Source organism: Euprymna scolopes, chromosome 6 (genome assembly GCF_053919585.1).
Source record: "Euprymna scolopes isolate OS-2025 chromosome 6, ASM5391958v1, whole genome shotgun sequence".
Classification (NCBI taxonomy): Eukaryota; Metazoa; Mollusca; class Cephalopoda; order Sepiida; family Sepiolidae; genus Euprymna; species Euprymna scolopes.
The window spans coordinates 131,193,588-131,212,991 of record NC_136487.1 but is presented as its reverse complement, the minus strand read 5'-3'; the positions used below and the strand labels follow the sequence as shown (position 1 = coordinate 131,212,991).

The 19,404-nt window shown below is 32.2% G+C and overlaps 1 protein-coding gene across 2 annotated transcripts in view; it reads right to left on the bottom strand.

Annotated features, from left to right (window-relative positions):
• LOC145277959 (guanylate cyclase soluble subunit beta-1-like) overlaps positions 1-19,404 on the bottom strand; it is a 241,814-nt gene that overhangs the window by 42,109 nt on the left and 180,301 nt on the right. For both annotated transcript variants that reach the window (XM_080130083.1, XM_080130084.1), the window contains 2 exons: positions 11,302-11,462; positions 6,143-6,426 (listed from right to left, as the gene is read on the bottom strand). In XM_080130083.1, coding sequence (XP_079986209.1) covers positions 6,143-6,426; positions 11,302-11,462 — 445 coding nt within the window. The remainder of the gene's footprint in view (positions 1-6,142; positions 6,427-11,301; positions 11,463-19,404) is intronic.

Genomic DNA, 19,404 nt, shown 5'->3' with positions numbered 1-19,404 from the left:
AAAGTATTTAATAAAACTGCAAGTGAGGCATAGAAAAAAAGATTATGTCGCGTGAATTGATGGCGGACTTAAGAGTACCAGGTCTAATGACGCCTACCTACTCGAATAAAAAGGAGGGAGGTGTGGTGCAAACTGCGAGAACACCCAACAAAAAGCGAAATTAATGAGGGAACCAATTTTTTTACTCTTAATACCATCTTAAGCGCTTCTGTTCAATACTAAGCTAAACCAAGAGGAACGCTATATGCAAATGGATAAAAGTGAATGCACTTTGCATGCTTGATTATTAAACACCCGAAAACAATTAACTAAAGTAATCTATGGGTCCAACCCACCTGTAATGAAAATGCTTCTATATACCTACGAGAAGTATTATCGTAAAGCAACGTTACATAAGGAAACCAATCACATAATTGAACCTAAACGATAATTATGTACTCTAACTAGAGGATTTGGAAGCGGAATTCTCCAGCAATATAGACAATTATATGATATTATGTACCTGTTTCCATCTATATTATCTGGAAACCCGATTTTTATAACAAAGCATTTTAACTAATAAAATATGTTGTTACACTAGTATTGAGGAAAATATAAAGAACCCAAATGAAATTAAGTTTATATATAAATATGAAAACCTTTTTCATTATCGCTCCTTTTATTGTCTAATGAAGTTGTTTCTTTGAATTGACATTCCACTAAAACGAGTATGCACAAACAGACTATATATATATATATATATATATATATATATATATATATATATATATATATACATATATTCATTGATTTAAAACCACCTGAACAGTGAGACTTTTTTTTTTCACTGTTCTTCCAACTGAAACCAAAATTCCCTTCTTCCCTCATTCGTTTCTTAGTTTTTAATTTATCATTCTGACGTTTCCTCTTAGAGGGTCAGACGATAAGGCATTAAGGAAATTTTAATAATTTCACCTGCCCGTTTTTTTTTTGTTTTTTTTTTTTGGTATTTAAATTAAATTATGTTTGCTCTGAAATTTCTCCTTCCATTTTGCTGTACCAAAAATCTATATATATATATATATATATATATATATATATATATATAAATTCCAGTTCACATACACCTTACAAGATAAAGCTAGAACCCAGAATTAGATAGAATCGAGCAATTGCATCGACAACCGACAACGCCAGACCCAAAGTGGGGTTCGATGTACTGCATCTCATCAATGACGTGCTCCGACATAGGCGCGAACTCAGGTCGTCGCACTCATGAAGTGGGCAATACTGACGACCTAACGATATGGGCCATGGCGCAATCTATTGACTATGCCTCGATTTTAAATTTATATATTTTCATCCAGTTCTACATTCTACGATGTGACAAGCAACGCGTCATATACAACTAAGATAGTTACTGCTGGTATGCAGGCGGTAGATATCACATCTACAAACATTAACTGAAATTAGCCGACTCCCCAGACACGATTACGGAACAACCTTATTTGTTGAGGGGCATCACGTCCCTACGAATATGGGGTGCGAACGCGCGTGTATGTGTGTGCGTGTATAGAGAGAAAAATGCTGGAATACATTAGATGAAAAATCCATCCCTTTGTCATAAAAGTGTGTATTAGTATTTTCCTAGTCTAGCATCGAATTGTTTAAGTAACTCAGTACAAGATGTCTTAAATACATTCCCAGACTTTTTCGTATGGACATATGTTTTGATAGTACACACATTAAATTCTAGTACCCTTCGACGTAATCTCTTTCAGCTGCAATGCACATGTACGGCGACAACAGCTTCTGAAAACTCTCAGGGGAGCTGTCTCGTCTGAGCGTGTTAATGACACACGTCACAGGCTTTTGAATCTCTTCAATTGTCGCATAACAATAGCTTTAAATGTTTTTCATTGAACTTAGAGAAGAAACAAACGTTACGGGAAGCAAGATCTGCACTAAAGAGAAGGTGAGGTGCCCATCTAGTCAAATTGTCAGATATTTTCTGAACACTCTTGGGACAAACTTCACACAAGTTTTCCGTATCTTCTGCTCATCGTTGATAAATATGTGTACTGTTCCAATACTAAGATCAAATTGTGCACGTATGGTCTTTACCAGCACACGACTGTCTTTATCCATGAAATTCTTTATTTGGCCAATGAACTCTGGTGTTCTAATATCCCTCAAAACCCGTGCCTTTCCTTTAATTTCTTATGCCACTTACAGACTGATGTACGAGTACTTCAAGATGGTTCAAATGTAGTCTGAAACATTTCTACGTTTTTGTTACATTTTTCCATGTTAAAGACAGAATTTTATTGCATATCGTCCTTCTAAAGTGTCCTTACGTCCATATTGTATTTTCGAAATTTACCAACAGTGACGATCAGGTTTTAGTCAGGTATATTCCAATTCTTGTTGTAACTGTTCATTGGAGCTTGACATCATAAAAATTGACCGGTCATCCGATAACATATATAGCAATAACTTACTGAATTTGCAAATGTTTATAACAATTTTAAATGCCTGTACTAAAAAGTATGTGAAGTTATTGAAGACACCTTGTATAATCACACGCACATATTTCGGCTTACAACTTAAATTCCTATCAATTTAATTCACTTAACATAATAAATTGGGACCCTACAATTGGAGTCGAGTACGTTAGCATTTTTAGCAATACAGTTTACATGGTTTGGCAGATAGATACAAATATTTATTTGGCATATAATAGACTATTCGTTACATGCATCATCTTACGAAATTGAATAATTAGAACAAATAATGGAAAGTTCAACATCTGGTGCAATATGGTGTCAGGAATGGAACAGTACACAAATCGCATTCAGCCTGAATTAAGAATTTACGTTAACAAAAGCAGGGTATAACAATAACAAAATACGACCTTGCTTGCGGATGCACGGGGGGGGTGCAGTCAAGTTTCAGAACATAGACATAATTTTATTATAACGACCGGGTTTTGGAGATGCGTTGGGTTATATTGGATTATATTTATCGAGGGATTCATTTAACGATATATTGTCACTTAACGTATAAGTATCTAAAATGACGTTTACGGCTAATGTGTAAAAATCTAGTAAGGTAAACTGAAGCATTGCGACACTGGGCACAATTTGACATGGATGTGAAATAGAAAATACTTAAAATTTAACAAAAAGTTGTCATGTATTTTATTGTTCGATGAATTAAAAATAGGGAGTATATTTATTTTCGAACATCAGGCCGAGTGCCAACCGTCGGTATAGAAATGGACGAGTATGCAAGGTAAGATATGTCATCTTTACTCGTGGGCTACGCAGACCTATGTTTAGTCGTCATATTACGAAACTGTTTGTTTTTGTGTGTGTAAGTACAAGAATCGATATATTATACATCCAGGAATAAAAAAATTATATACACACAAAAACAACGCAGAGTTAGATTATACACCTATGATAACATTCTAAATTGTGCCTTTATAGCATATCGTTGTCGCAGGGATATTATACATACATTTAAAGACACGCACTAAGGTCGGTGTATACAGAAGTATTAAGAAACTACGGGTATGTCTTCTAGATATATAATCCTGACGGTATATACATCAGTATGCAGCCAGTGACGATATGTCTATGCAACATTATATCGGTGAATAAAACTGGGATTTGGCCTGGAAATATTTCTAACGTAATTCTTAACTGAAAGGAATTTAAGTTTATTGCTCAGGAAATCCATTTGGATGGTAAATTTTAGACAAGGTGTGATATTTATCGATACAATCGACTCGTTTATTCACAAGGCATAACATAACACGAAGAATGAAAAGTGTTCATTACCCAAGGCCTGAAAAATAAGGACATCGTCTATTTCTAATCCTGAATGTAATTTTATAAATATAGATCTATACGTATTAAATTGTTCCTATATACTGTGCGGAATACATGATTATACTCATAGCAACAGTTATACTTGTTATTTAGACCCTATAAACTACTCTTATCTCGGCTGTCATTTTTGCAGTTTCGCCTTCATCACATGTATCTTGTCGAACTTGGGAATGTCTCGCCTAAAATTTCCCGAGTTCAACAGAAACATTGCCGAGTTAAACAAGAAACCCATAAAGAAGGTTGGGGGTGACATCGACCGAAACGTTGTGAAATTAACATTTAAGATTAGAAGAGTATTACAGAGAATCCAAATAATACGAATAACCAATTCTCATCTGAAACTACAGCAACGGTTATGCTAACTATATTGCAAGTAAAAGTGACGTTAATAATAAGGATACTGATAATTTAGTTGTCATTGAATTAAAGAATTATAATATAGTTATTATTATTAACTCGCATGCTAAAGAGGATGGTTACATCGGGGTATTGTTGGTTTTGTTAAAAAACATAGAATCTCTAGACAGTTATATTTCTAATAAGTAAAATTTGCAGATTTACATGGTATATCATATTTAATATGTTCTATTTAAAAAAAAATATTAGCTTCAAATTTAAATAGGAACTGGTCATTAAATCCAATCTAACAAGTCTTTGGACATATTTTACTGTATTATATATGGAAGTAGTAAACAAGCATAAAATATTTAACACTTCAAAGTAGAAGTAAAATGTTTGACATTTCCAAATATCGTTTGCGGGCGTCTATGCTATAGGTCAGAGATAACAACTACAGTCGATAAACTGAATGGATTTATGTTCAGTTTTGGACTTCGGATGAGTGCTAGTATGGACAGAATAATGCGCTGTGATATAACGATATCATCTATGTGGATCATTACACACATATTAGATGGGTTTAAAGAATATCGATAGAAACTTTTCAAGATATATAAAGTTACAAAATCTTAGAGAGGAGCATAACGAAAATGAATTTGAAGACAAAACAAAATAAATATAGTTAAAATGAATTCATTTGTAAGTTTTATTATTAAAAAAAAAACTTTATATAGAAAGGGGGGGTTATAAACATTTTTTGGTACTAGTGGAGAGAGTGATCCGGACGTAAATAATAAGTTTATTATTTTAAAAGCCATTCTTAACATGATGAGGGGAGGGTGGTTTGTACCTATTCTATACTTTAACCTTACAATTGAATAAAAAAACATATCATAAAACTTTAATTAAACATGGAAATACGATATAAAAAATAGCGCGGATCACCCTCTGCACTAGCATCCATTTTTTTTTCCAAGGCGTTTTAAAACCTAATGCTTCTTGTAAGAAGAAGGGGCGGTAGTTAGATTACAGAAATAGGGAAATGCGATATCAATCTTAAGTTACATCAGATTGGAAATGTACAAAAAAAAAAGACATACATCGCATTTTGAACAAAACTAACATTTATTCAACCTCATTTACACCCAACATATTTTTATTTTTAAACGTTGTTTGGAATAAATAGAGCAATTTTTTTACTGTCATGACTTTTCCGTATTGAGTTAAAACAGTAATGTCCAAAAACGTTTAAAATAAAGACGTATCATCGATCAAGAGAATTGAATTATTTTCAGTTTTCACAGTTTTATTATTTTGGATTAATTATCTGTCTTACTTTACATTAATTATTGCAACATCTTGTTAATCCTGCCAAGGTGTGATCCAAAATAGAAGCTCCTTACGTCCATGTTGCGAGTTACCTTTCTAGAGGTGAATATGAATTAAAAGTATATATCATATATATATTAAAAACCAAAACAGAGTTTGAACCTAAATATATAATGGTCATTCGTGCATGACCTTATAATAAATACGGAATAGCATTTCTTAATGCTAACCGAATAGGTCAATCTTACGTGGAGCTGAAGTCTCAAGGTGCCGTGTTGATATATCGAACGATTATAATTTTTAATTTTTAACGTCGCTAGGCAAAAGTATAAGGACTTATTTTAGAGACAGGACCATGCTATGTATCTTTAAGTAACGTTGCTTTTTAAAATTAAATCAGTTATACGTTATAAGTTTGCAATTAAATGATTTTTAGTCTTCAGATTTGTATTAAGTTGGGTTATAAACTCCATAATTATCATATATATGTTAGACCCATATATAGGGACTGGGCATTATTATTTTCGGATCATCCACAGTTTACCTAATAACAAATATATTATAGAATTATGTAGTGCTAACAGAAGTGATCAACCTACCCTTGAGCCGTAGTCTGGAAGTGTCGTGTTGATATATCGAACAATTATCATTTTCTGTCACCAGCGCTCCATTGTTAAGAATCTTTCGCGATCGCAGAACGTAAACGGTATTGATATGAGCGAGGATGTTTTGAAAATTAAGTTCCATGTGAGGACGAATCATTTCAAAAACATCGCTAATCTTCACTTTCTTCTCAACGATTTCCGGAATTACTCGGCTAATGGAAGTCCCTGCTTGGCATATGACAAGATCACTGTCGAACAACACATGGAACGGAAAAGACCTGGATAGAGAAGGAATTGAATTGAAGACTATAAATAAAAATAAATTAAGTGCAGAAAAGTGTTATTAAAATGAAATAGCAATTTTAATCATATATATATATATATATATTCACATATATATATATATTCATATATATATATAATTGTTCAAGTATTGTTTTCGACCTGAAATATAAGAGAAAGATTGAATCAATATAGAGTTGTAATAGTGAGAACAACGCGGGGGTATTTCTAGGAAGAATTTGTTATTGTCATTTCGGTCCCAAAACGAACAGTGGCGCTTGGACGAGAAAGAACTATTATTTGGGAATAAATGTACAGGCACATTATGTAAGGAGGTGAACATTACACTTGGACTTATGCGTGTCAGCGTAGTAAGAAAACAGGGACCAGTGAGGGAATTCCAAAGCCTAGTATTTAGAGGGAAGAAACTATTAAAAAAGAAAGCTTTCCGGAATTTAAGGATCTCTACAGTGTAGAGTAGTATTCTGTTTCTTATTGAGGTAGTCGGATGAAATTTACGTCGATGGAATGTACTTGCTTCGATTTTGTCGGAGCACATTGGGTCTGGTTTAAACACTTATCAAGTATAGATTTAATGATGTTTAGTCTATAATTGCATCCGTAAACTTATTAATACTTTTTAGCATTTATGTAGAGTAAAAATGCTAGGGAAAATATTTGAATGACCCAATTTTTGTATAATAAACATTTTGACTCAGCATAAATTCTTTCGCAATTCTTTCTTATTGTCTTTAGTTCGCTTTGTAATTTATAATCCGGTTTGAACTTAATTTTCATCATTTACAAAAGAAATAAAATCTGATTAATTTTGTTATTACTATCCAAGTTTCGCGTATTTTGAACTTTTTGATAGTTAGTTTCACTGTAAGCGTGGTTTTACCTCATATTAGTCTATTACGATCCAGTTGTAATGTTGTTAGCATAAGTTAAAAAAAACACAAATATAAAACGCTATCGCTATTTTTATTTGCAGTTTTTTCAGGAATTACGATTTATTACTTAAGTGACAATTTATGACAGGAAATCATAAATATTGCATTTGAAGATCATTAAGTTACAACTTAATCGTCTAAAAATGCAATATTTATGATTTAAACTGGACAGAACAATGATACGGTGTGTGTTTCACAGTCGATAAACATTTGTAAAGAAGCTCTGTCTATAAGAATCTTTTGTTAAGCTAGACAAGGGAATTAAAGTATATTGTCAAATGATTAATGTGATGCATGAATGCATGACATATATACGAGGTGCCTTAAAGAAGTTGCCACACTTTTTGTTCACTTATTCCAAATTGCCATGGATTCGAAAATTCAGTATGTATTATAGCTATGCATTTTTATAATTTCGGGTTACAAATAAACAACTACAGCCGAAATTGGAATACACTCTATTAAAGCTTGATTTTCAGAGCTGGTGAGTTTCAAAACTGCGATCGGGACAGGGGGGCATTAAAAATTATGATATCCAAGAAAATTTTGTGTGAAAAATGAAAGACATGCTACGAAAATATATGGAATGGTTTGGACTGCTTTTGGACAACCTTGCATGAATTAGGCATAAGTTTTAAGTGGCTAAAAGATTAAAAAAAGGCAGTGAGTCTGTGATTGATGATCATAGGTATAAGACGAGTAAAGGCGTCAGAACAGAGTTGATTAACCAAATAAAGAATTTCATGAATTAGGACGGTCGTGTGTCTACCTAGACAATAAGTGCACAGTTTGATGTCAGTGTATTAACTGCAACAGAATTATTCGCGAGGAACAGAAGATACTGAAGATTTTCACAAAGTTTGTCCCAAGGTTACTCAAAGAATAAAACAGATTATTTGACCAAATCAAAAGAGTTCCTTACCCTTCCTATAGTCCAGATCTTGCTTCCTGTGACTTTAGGTAATTCTATAAGCTAAATGAAAATTATCTGTCATTATGAGACTATTGAAGAAATGAAAGAGACTTTGACGAGAGTCATTAACACCCTCACACACTTGAACTCACACACATGAACTCACACACATGAACTCACATACATGAACTCACATACATGAACTACCAAAGGTTTTTGAAACAGTGCAACAGGTGTATTGCAGATTATACTGAAGGGGACTAGAGTTTCATGTGTGCACTATTAATAAAATGACTATATGAAAAGTGTTTGGAAACAGATTTAAGGAACCTCGTATAGTAGGCTTGCAAATGAAAATTGTTTAGGTAAGAAAAAGACATAGAAATAATGAGAACTCCTCCGATTTTCAACTACTTGAGATTTGTCAAAATTAATGTTAATTCAAGACGATGTCTTATTCTAGTAGTTATACTTTATCGCCCATTACAAAGCAGATTTGTCTTCGAAGTGAATGTAATGTGTTGACTACATCAAATGGTTTTACAATTTAGACATATTTTGCAGAGGTAAAGGAAGGGGCAGTAAGGTTCCTGTAGATTTCATAAACATATGTGTCATCTAACTCTTTGCTAATGGATAATTTTGTGTTAAGTTGTGTATTGCTGTTCATTTATAAGCTTGTTGTTATGGAAAAATATTGCTGTAGTTACTAAAAATAAAACATCGGTATTGTTTTTTCCCCTTGAGTTTGAATTTTGTTTAAATAATATTATAATGCTTTCCAAAAACTAGCAGTGTTTTCTCGAAAATAAAACAATCGTTTTATCCTTTAGACTAAACTAGCCTGGGGGTCCGGCGTTGGCCGGGTGTTTGAAGGTGTGTGTGTGTGTGTTGAGGAACTAAAAGTGGTAGTAGGCAGGCAGGCTCGAACCCGTACCGTGAAGGACGAAAAGAACGGGAGAAAAACCGTGACGTTATTGCGGTTTGGTCCATCGCAAACCGGGATAGGCGAATGTTTAAATTAAAGCCAGTCAATCGAACAGAGGAGATGAAAAAGCGACCCCCTCCCTGTAGAAAAGCACTCAGTTGATGGTGAAGGAATTCATGTTCTAGCCATTGTTTCTATATTTGTCGTCCGAAGAGTCGAGCATCAAAATGATACCAATTTTGTGAAAACCCGTCGCCATTGTCGACAGTCTTATGCAGGCATACAAACGAACATACGTACATACATACAAACAGACATATGAGATTTATATTATAGAAGATATTAAAGCGACCTACAAATTCGCATGGAATAAATGGAAACAGGGCGACAGCACATATTATTAATACGAAAAAATGAACTCGCCCAAAGAATAGTCAATGAATAAAATATATGTGCATATTAAACACACACGCATCAAACGCACTCGCTATGTTCTTTAAAATGATTTCCAGTCTATTACAATTTGGTTAAATAAAACATATATATATATATATATATATATATATATATATATATATCAAATACTAGTAGACAGACCCGTAATTTTCCGGTATTGAATAGTAATCAGCGGATGTTACACACTCCTATATTTTTATGGTCATCTTTTAATAAAATAAGTGATTACATATCGCAATGCACCGGAAAGAAGCTTTACCTGCTTTCACACAGTGGCTTAGTCCACAATACATTGTAGTCCACATTGCACTCCAGAGAAGCTAATGTTGATTTTATAAAATTATCTCATACATAAAGACTTGACTAAGAATTTAAAATGAAAAACAAAAGTATCGTGATCCAATTTTGCTAAAAGCAGACAGAAAATATTTATTTTATGTAATAGTAGATGAGGAAGAGAAAAATCAATTCTACAACAATTATTTGGAACCTTTCGAAGAACAGAAGTTAGTAACTTGATAACTAGGGCTATAGCATGAGGATATTCTTATCATTGTTTTGACATTCGAGAATATATCCGACACAGTTAGACGCAGTTAATCAATCGAGAACCACGTCACTCTGTAACAGAGAGTCAAAATAATAGTCAAGAATATTCTCTTGTCACAGCCCTACTGATAACACTGTTACGGACAGTCCGAAGTTCAACGTCGTCGGCCTAACATGCTAAGACGACATTAATTTGAATGAATGCACATACAGAAAAAAGATGTAAATATCTGGCAAGTGACGTGCTTTACACTCGGTCTAATTGAGATAGATAGACGGCTTGATAGAGATAGAAAGAGGGAAAGAGAGAGAGAATATTGGCTACTAACTCTAACTTGATACATGATACTTGCAAACAAACTTGCCTGTATCATGTATTTCTATTAAGCTACATTTAGTCAATGCATGGACTATTAATGTAACTAATCAACTACTGCAGCATCCACTATTCTCTCTCTCTTTCTCTCTCTATCTCTCACACACACTCTATCACTGTGTTTATCTATCCATCTATATATCCATCGAGTTCTATCAGGCAGTGTGCAAATAAGAGTATCGAACGTAATAAATCCTGCACTATCTGTTCAACTCCTGCCGCTGTCAGCATGCTGCAATAGTTTAGCCCTGTTTATGTATTACAAGTGTATACAAAGAATTTACTCTACCGTGCTTACTAGACGGCCGTCAACGGAAGTACCATGGACCAATGTGACCAACGGAAAAATATTATCTATTTACTATAGAGATCTTTAGATGTCAGGAAAATGTTCGATGGCATCTTCTCTTCTATGAGCAGTTTCTTTTCGCAATTCGCCTTAACCCCAATCTGCGAACCTACATAATCATGCAGAAATTCTAATATAATTTAAAACAATCAATTTGAAAAAAAAAATCTTCCTACTGAGGATGACCGCAATAAATATGTCACCTAGTCATAGCAGGTCATTACTTCTTGAATGAAATATAGGTTATGTAGGGTGAATCAAATTAAACAAAAATAAGCCGTTATACAAGATGCAGTCGGAAAAAAATATCGATGTGAAATAAGAACGATAAACAAATAGTTACTCACCTACAAAATGTGGCCGGACTGATTTTCGGTTCATTTGATAAGGTGTTCTCGTTTGCGTCCAATTCGACTTTAACGTTTTCTTTCTGGTCCTGGCATTCTATTATAGCAAATTGGACATGATCGCAATCGTCGCCTTTCGTTTTGATAATTTGCATTTCCACCTTGCAAAAGAAAGAATTAGAAAACGGATACATATTATTATTGGAAAATAATAAAACTGCTTCCTTTACCAGCCTCTGCGACGAATGCAACATAATAAATTTTGTATTGTAATCAGATAAGAAAATCACTTTTTTTTTCGTCATAGTCCCTGATTGACAGTAAGGTAAGGATTCAAAATTTGAATGCAAAACGTGCTGAATCCAATGTGTTTAAATTGAACCATTATACAATTAAAATACGAATATACTAAATCCCGACTGCGAAAAACCTTATGCTAATTGAAATTACAGACAATTTATGTCGGTATAATTTTATTTAAAATACAATTACAGGTTTATGATAAAGTGTTAAAATTTAACACTTCGTAGTGATAGGGTCGAATATTTTTTTTTAAAAAATAAGCCCCAAAAGAGATATACTGAAGGTAATATTTTTATTATAATCTGATTTTGTACCAAGTTGTCTTTATGTATTTCTATCAACACGATTTACTTCTGCCTCTTAATCCTCATCAGCTATTAGGCTTGTTATAGTAGACATCTACAGTACTCTCGGCAATTGTTTTTTTTGTTCTGATGAGATCTATAATCGTATTTCCAGCGACCCGGTTGCGATTGTCAGTGAAATTGTGCGTTGTCTTAATCTGCTCTTTTATCCGGAGATTAACATCAAGCATTTTGTTCCAAACCGGCTACTCGCATTAACTAACCGAAGCTTGATTGTTAGTTATTTTGTTTTACGGCATATCAATCCTTTTCAGATTATTTAATACCGAATCCATTGATCTAAATATATATATATATATATTTTTTAATAGACCATGTTTTTTCCAATTCTAACAGGAACTACCACTCCCGGTCAGAGTGGACCTGGGAGATATGGCAATTAAAGGGTGGCTTCACTCTCCTCAAAGCCCGTAAGCTGGGGCCTAACCGTCGGCTGTAGTTTAAGGTCATATCCAGAACCATAGCCGAAGGACTTTAACTGTCTAGCATGGCTGGTATTGAGCAATGATGTTCTGTACAGACTTCGTTTGTTTTCCTTTCTGTTCACGCGAGTCGTAAAATTCTTTAAAAAAAAAACGTATCTGCTGCTTCCAATCGAAACCCAAAATACTAATCCAATTGGTCGAGTATTATGAATATTAGAAATGGCTTCGCAGGCATTAAACGGTTCATATATTAACTATATTTAGTTTAATTTTGTTTTATAAAGGTATGTGGTAAAGGTGTTTTTAAAAATTCAAATAGACCCGGTTTGTGAAAAAAAATTTAAAGCACTTATGTAACAAAGTGTGTGTGTTTAATGGTAACAGAGCGCATATGGGCGCGTCTTATAAAATATTAGCAGCAGGGGCCTTTGCCCATATGCAAATTAAGCAGCTGCTGACGTCAGTGGAAACGATGGAAAGAAAAAAATGACCAAAAAGACAGCACGTGGTCGACCGAGAGAAGACAAGTGCGCGCCGAGTAAGATGGACATGTAATGTCGAGTGCAATAAATCCCTGACTAAGACGGCGTCAGGTGGCGGAAACAGAGCCTTTTAAAAAGCACATTTGTAAGCGAAAAGATATTGGAAAGATGATGAAATGTTTTGGAAGGACCATGAATAAATTTATTTCATTTGAACTTGTAAAAAAATATCGAGTTGGATTTTTATTTTGTAACTTTTACTTTTTCGTGCTTATTTGTTCTTTTGTGATAGTACCAGATTAACTGTGGGTGCGAGAGGTTTTAAATGTAACGACACAATTAAAAAGTAACCAGTACGTTACACCTGTTAAATAACAATTATTAAATATTATCAAACTTTAAGTATTGGTGTCTTTTAAAGGTGGTGTAAGGGGTAATTAGGGGCTCCTTTAGTCAGAATATGGGTATCCACGAAGGGGTGCTTGCGCATGAAATTATTGTGACAGGAGGTGCGCAATCACCAACCACGACTCACCTTAGTCGATATTGCTTAATACCAGTAGCCTGTGAAGTGTGTACAGGACGACTAGAAACAACTTCCGAGATAAGCGGAGAGCTATTACAGCGCCTAGAATTCTGAAATGGTTACCCATCTTATACTAATCAGACTCGACGTTGCTTAACTTCAGTTATCTGACGAGAACCAGTGTGTCAACGCAATTATGCCGTATTCGTATGGGGTAATAACATAAGCAAAACCGTCCATTTTGAAATTTACTAATATCAGAATAGCGCTGACTTTATTTAGACTGCCAGTTATCACAAATCATAGAAATTTCCCTGGAATTTTAATTTGTTATTTTAACCCTCTTAACCGCGTTATATAAAAGAAGTATTATAAGAATTTCAAATTTGAATAGATTTTATCAAAATTAAATTTAAGATAATTGAAATACAGAATTAATAGAATTATATGTTGATTAATCTTTATTTTTACATGACTTTATATACTCTCTAAACATAAAAATGTAAAAAAAAAATCGTATTTAAAAATATAATCCCATTACCAAAAAAGATATTTTCTCATTCTACTTAATGTTTATGGAGCATACATGTAGTACAAGAATCTCATATTCAGGAAGTGATTCGTCTAATAGATGTACGGTATTTTATAAGATAAGGTGAATTTTAAAATATAAAAAAAATCTCAAATAAATATGTATATCATAAATATTTCAGTTAAAACATTAATTACTGCCATTTAAGATTGAAATAAAATTTCAGGCCTATGACCCTGAGACTAGCACATATATATCATAATAAAGAGGTATATTTTTTTACAAATTTAACGTATTAAATAAGACTCTATTCACGCAATAACGCGTCTAATGTTTTCTTGTAAGTTGTCTATCATGCCTGGTATATCATCGTGGAATGGTGAGTTTACATAAATCCAAAGAAAATAAAAGTATGAGGACACATTCAACAAACAAGATGCCCAGATGATGAATCCATTTCGTGTATTTATTCGTTCATTAACTATTTAGCCAAGTATATTAGTTGTATCATTTGCATGTTGCAAACTCTGGTCGATTTTTAAAGTTCAAAAAAGGCAAATAACAATAATATATATATATATATATACATATAATTTATTATATAAAAATAAAATAGTTATATATATATTAAAATCATAGTTAATTATATTATTGCCACTGTTTTCTTGAACGTAAATTTTTTCATCTGAATTTTAAACCTTAAACAAACGAACTTACCTTTACCCTCGGATAATACCATTATTGAAACGGATTAATTTTGCCAAAAAGCTCTGCTTGCCTTTAACCTGGATATTACCAGAAACTTTCCTTTTTTACCCACACTTCACCGACCTCACGCATTATAGATATTAAATATTTTCAAGGATGTATTTTACATTTGCATACAATTCATCATATCCTTTCTTTACATTTTACATGAATTCCCTTCATTTATGTCACTTAAAGGAATTTAACTTTTAATATTTTTCTTTGTTTGTGCTACTTAGCAAAATAATACTTAACCAATATAAGTATTTTGTTAGAAATTCTCCTCGTCTGTGATGTGCTACGATCGAAAACTCATAGGTTAAGGACAAAATTACCAAATTTATTTGATTCAAGCAATAAATTGTGTATTTTATTTGAAAATTTATCTTTTTAAATAAAATTTAAACATATAAACTAGAATCTTAATTGCCCCTATTTAGTATATTACACGTATACACGTATACATGTATATCTATATCTATCTATCTATCTATCTATCTATCTATATATATATATATATATATAGATAGATAGATAGATAGATAGATAGATAGATATAGATATACATGTATACGTGTAATCAGTTTTTTTTAAATAGAAATCCAGCTATCCACTTTGAATATGGAAATGAATTAGATTACAGGTTAGGGAATCTTATATTTAATAGTCTTATGGATTACTAGCAGGAAATATTCATATAAGACAATCCCAGCCGAATAGAATTGTTTAATATACTTAATAGGGGCAATTAAGATTCTAGTTTATATGTTTAAATTTTATTTATTTATATATATATATATATATATATATATATATATATACATATATATATATATATATATATATATAATTAGTTTTTTTTAATAGAAATCCAGCTGAGTGCTCAATTATAAGGGAAATCCGAAAATAAGAGCGTATTTATATTTTGTCTAGAGGTGAAAAGTCTTTTATGTATTTATGTTTTGTTTAGAGGAGAAAAGTCATTTGTACCATCGGTTTCAAACCTGGTAATTAGGACCGTTTTTAGATACCCATCAAGCTCTCTTCAGCCTTTACTTATCATCAATAGAGATGACTATTGCTGAAGAGAGCTTAGTATGGGTATCTAAAATGGTCTTTATTATAGAGTTTGAAACTGAAGGTACCAAGGATTTGTCTCATCTAAAAACTTTCTGTAAAACACACACACACATATATATATATATATATATATATATATATATATATATATATATATATATATCTCAAGTAGGTTCATTTCACAGTCGGATTTCGGCGCGGTTTACTTGATCTGTGTTGGTTAATAGAAATTCTTGTGTGCAGGGCGTTGGCTCAGTTGGTAGAGTGCTTGCCTTGTATGCAAGAGGCTCGGGTTTCGAATCCTGAGTTCGGAGGTGTCTAGTGATGAGCAAAATGAGAGCGAAACTAGAGTCTTGGACCTCCGGTTCATTGAGTGTCATGGCTCTTGTGGGCTGCGACGTTGTCTGGCTGTGGACTTTATTATATACAATCTCTCACATTCTGAAAATTATATATATATATTTCTTGTTTCTTTTATACTATTAAATGCCTACTGTTGTGTCAAAGCATGCTGATTTTTATTGTTATTTCGATTATTTTACTACACATTCCTTACTAAATTATTCTTTGAATCGAAAATTTTAAAATTAACTTTATTACTACTACGCTTGGTTATTATATTATGAATCAAACCAAATTTGTAGAAAATGTTTGAATCAAACAACATTGTATAAAAGCATAATTAATGTTCAACTTTAATAACGTAGTTTTTATCACTATTTATATAATTATTGAATGAGACATGTTTCTTATTGCCAACAAGGATTAGCTAAAACAATAAATCTTCCACCATGCAATGCTTCCTAATTCTCTTTAGATTTTGATATGGCAGACAGTATGTTTTAACCAATTAGACAGAAATATTGCTGGCGGTTTTCTTTTGTGATAAAGATAGTTATTTAAATATGATTTCTGAAATGTGGTTTAATTCATAATCTGTTTTTTATCATAGAAATATGAGATTTAGTATGAATAAAATATTATAATTCATTGTCGAATTACCATTGTTGAAGTGCTACGAGACACGTCTGAATATTTATCCTAATTTTATAAATATGAGACGATACCGCCCTACGTTTTTTCATTTATAATCAAATTGCGTATTTCCTTGCATAGCATTTGCTTTTTTGTAATTAATTTTTTATTTCAGATGATGATTTTGATTTTCCGATTTACTGTCATCTCACAAGAACTCACTAGTGCAGTGCATGCATTTTTAATTGACCTATAACACTATATATATTTACACATAGTGTATGGGTAATTTTGAATATTTGTCATATTATAGATGTTCTCTCATAACGTTTGGATTAAGGTAACGCTGGAGCTTTTAAGGCGCATCTGCTTAAACTCAAGAATCGTTTTGTATACATCGGTAATCTCTACCGGAGAGCTCTCTTTTCCTCAAATCAGCTAGATGTAAATATAATCTTGTATTGTATTCTTTGTATCGCTCGGACTGAATATTAAACCTTCAACGTCGAGAAAATTTACACGACCTAAATATGGAAGAAAGCCCAACTTTTTTTTTTTTTTTTTTTTTGTTTTTTAAACTCTAATACATTTTAATTTTCTTGAGCAGCGTTTTTCAATAAAGATAAAAGCCGGAATTTTCTCATCTGAAAAACAGAATAATATAAAATTTTTTCTACTTTTTTTATGGAAATTTTAATTTAAAATTTCAAAACAACACATTTCACCGATATTTTCTCTGGATGGATAAAATATTTAAAAGGTTTTTATAATGATCGTTTGAGAGAAACTACATTGACCATAAGACCATAATAAGTTCCTTTAACCCTGTATTTTTCATGTTTGTTTTAACGATTAAAAGAAGAATACACTTTATAAGGGGTTAATTCTTTTTTCATAAGCGATACGTATATATATATATATATATATATATATGTACATACATATATATATATATATATATATCACATTTTAGTCATTCAATTAATTTAAAAATACATGACGTGAAATGTTTGAGTTTCGGATAAAAAGATATTTATTATTCTATGTAAGACAAAGAATACATTTGAAACATTTTCAAAAATGTTTCAATTGTATTCTTTGTCTCACATAGAATAATAAAAAAAAAATGATTTGAAACTCAAATATTTCACTTCATAAATGTTTAAATTCATTGAATGACAAAAATTTTATTTATTTATTATCGTGTATATCGAGAAACTCTTATTCAGGTGGGATAATACTGCCAGTAATATCTTGTAAATCTTATAATCACAGTTTTCCATACCAGCTGATTGTTGGATAATTTTATTCTGAAATATATGTGTACATATATATATATATATATATATATATATATATATATATATATATATATATATATATATATATAAATAAAGTGATGAGTGTGTAGTTCCAGCGAGTGAAAAATGTATATTTAAAAGATTAATTGTTGATGGCTACACTTTTTAAATATGTATATAAATATATATATATATGTATATATATATGTATATATGGCCTACATAACTCTTGATGTAAAGCTACGATGAGGCTGGCCAGTATCAGATGGGTGACAATTGATGGAATGCTAGGCGCCGTATGTGGTGGAGATAACTTTTGCATCTAGTATCACACAAGGACCAAGTGTTCTTGGAAGAGAAAGTGTGTTAGATGCAATCCCCAACACTTTAAACTAAGTCAAGCCAAAGTCACATCGAAAAGGAAAAAGGAGTGTTAACAACTGCTTATAAATATGAACAGCTTATTTTCTACCATAGGTGAGGGAATATCACATAACCACTGATTGCCGAAAATACCGTCATTTTAGCAAAATGCGCAGTTAATTATTGATTTTTTTTGTATCGTTTCTTAAATGCAGTTATTATTTAATGGTCTATTAGCAAATTATTAATTTATTTTTCAAAAAGTTAAAAAAGGGTTGTCATGTAAATATAATGCGAATATATAATTTCTTTATTAATTCCAAGAATAATCATGATGATTACACTATTCAACGAATTACACACTTCAATTCACAAAAGTACAAAATTAAATACTTTCAAAATCCGGAATTTCAACCTTAAAATCTTATTGTATTGTTGTTTTATCACTTCCTCCACAATACAAAAAAAATTGGTAAATTCCGGATGATTATTTTAAGCATATTTGTAATCACAAATAAAGAATTGGGATTTTGTAGACAAAATATATACATAAATATCGATTATGAAAAAACTACACTGTTCTAAAGTTTATTCTTCCCATTATAATCCGTGAAGTTTTCGTATTGATTAGAGTATAGCATAAAGGCTTACTTTAAGAGATTTACCTTGTTTTGAAGCGCGACCCTTCGGACGACAAATATAAAAAAATGGCAAAAAATATTAATTCCTTCACCCTTAACTGGCCACGTTTCTACAGGGAGGGGTCGCTTTTTTCGACCGATATATTCGAAAGTCATACCCTCTTTTCGATTGACAAGCCTTTAAACCTTCGCCACTTCCTGCTGTGCGATGAACGCAACGTTGAAGACGTCACTTTTTTTTTTCATGTGTTTTCCCTCCTTCGCGGTACAGGTTCGCGCCTGCCTGCCTCCTACCACTTTTTCCCCCCTTTACACCATAACTGCCTACTGTTGTTTTGATTCCTATCCCCCGCTAGTACCATT